At 44.1% G+C, this 1,418-nt stretch overlaps 1 protein-coding gene across 1 annotated transcript in view; it reads right to left on the bottom strand.

Annotated features, from left to right (window-relative positions):
• LOC107571631 (golgin subfamily A member 2) overlaps window positions 1-1,412 on the bottom strand; it is a 29,437-nt gene extending 28,025 nt beyond the window's left edge. The window contains exon 1 of the mRNA XM_016257963.1: window positions 1,313-1,412. Coding sequence (XP_016113449.1) covers window positions 1,313-1,360 — 48 coding nt within the window. The 5' untranslated portion in view covers window positions 1,361-1,412. The remainder of the gene's footprint in view (window positions 1-1,312) is intronic.
• Between the last annotated feature and the right edge of the window lie 6 nt (window positions 1,413-1,418).

The raw sequence follows: 1,418 nt of genomic DNA, 5'->3' as shown, positions 1-1,418 counted from the left end.
GGACTGGAGTGCTGTGGATTATTGTGATGTTTTTATCAGCTCTCAATCTGACGGCACCCATTCACTTGCAGTTAGACACTGATGCAATTTCTCCAAACCTGAAGAAACAAACAAACTCATCTGCATCTGGGATGGCCTGCAGGTGAGTAAACTGTCAGCAAATAATCATTTTTGCCTGAACCAATCCTTTAATACAATAACTGAAGAAAGGCAGAAAGGACTCAATCTCAAGTCAATGATCTGTCCCAATTCTGGCACAGTTTAAACACACTTGTGCATTGTGAAAGTATGTACAAACTAAATCAAGATAACTAAATCAAGTTCCACTGCACCAGTGACAGGTATGACAACAAACTGCACATTCTGTTGGAGAGTAACCTCCCGTCCTGCGATATAAGGACACGTCTCTAGCGGGTCAGGGTCGCAGTAGTGTGTTTGGGTGTGGATCAGCTCTCGTGGGACGGACGACTCTACATCAGATCTCATATGACAGAGCCTTGCTTTGCCATAACTTAAATTCCAGGGTTGATTTTCCAGGCCACAGACGGCATAAAGGACAGCAGCTGTGCTTCACAACCTAGTGTAGTAGACATGAGCTCCCTAACTAGACAGCACTGTTGGGCATCAAGTGGCTGCCTTCCTAGACAGCACACACATACATCATTAAAATCAATTTAAAGATCAATTAAACCTCAGAACAGCAATCTAAAGAGCATAATGAGGGCAGATTAAATCTATTAGTTAAGCACTTTTACTCTTAACACACTAGACACTGAAGCAGCTGTTTCAATTAGAGCTGTCATTTTAACTAGCAGTTAGCTAGTACGTTAAGCTAACACTAATCAGTTGGTTAAATTAGCCTAAAGTCAATAAGAGTACTAAAATGGCATACAATTAATGTCTAGTTTTGGTTTACTTTAAACTAATTCACATTGTTGTTGTTTTTATTCTGTAAGTAACGCCAAAACACAGAGGCTAACAGCATTAGCATGCCAAGTTAAACTAACACTGACTCACAGACACCTATAAAGCGCATTTCAGACAGGTTTAACTCGTTAAGAACGCGAATAGAGAGACGAATTCTAATGAGTTCGTATTCAGGCCCTGCCGCAGCTCAGTCCCCGGGCTTTCCTGACAGCCGCGCCCGTCCAGGAGTGCTGGCAGCCGGATGCGGGCCCGCGGAGAGGCCGGTAGACGTGGAATGTCAACATGACGGATGAAACACACGCGCTCGGACGCGATTCAATTACGATCATTAGTTGTGTTTTGTCACAAAGAGTGTAAAAGAAGACGTGAAAGTATATAAACGTACCTTTTTCTTGGCTGCAGCGAGTTTGATTTGCCTGTTCTGGTCCGCCATCCTCTCGCGCTGCTGAGCGAAGCCAACGACACCACGTCATCAGATGATCGCGCGCGCG

Source organism: Sinocyclocheilus grahami, unplaced genomic scaffold, assembly GCF_001515645.1.
Source record: "Sinocyclocheilus grahami isolate Dianchi unplaced genomic scaffold, SAMN03320097.WGS_v1.1 scaffold1623.1, whole genome shotgun sequence".
NCBI classification, from domain to species: domain Eukaryota; kingdom Metazoa; phylum Chordata; class Actinopteri; order Cypriniformes; family Cyprinidae; genus Sinocyclocheilus; species Sinocyclocheilus grahami.
Note: the sequence above shows the minus strand (reverse complement) of the source record. Positions and strands in the feature narration are given on the sequence as shown.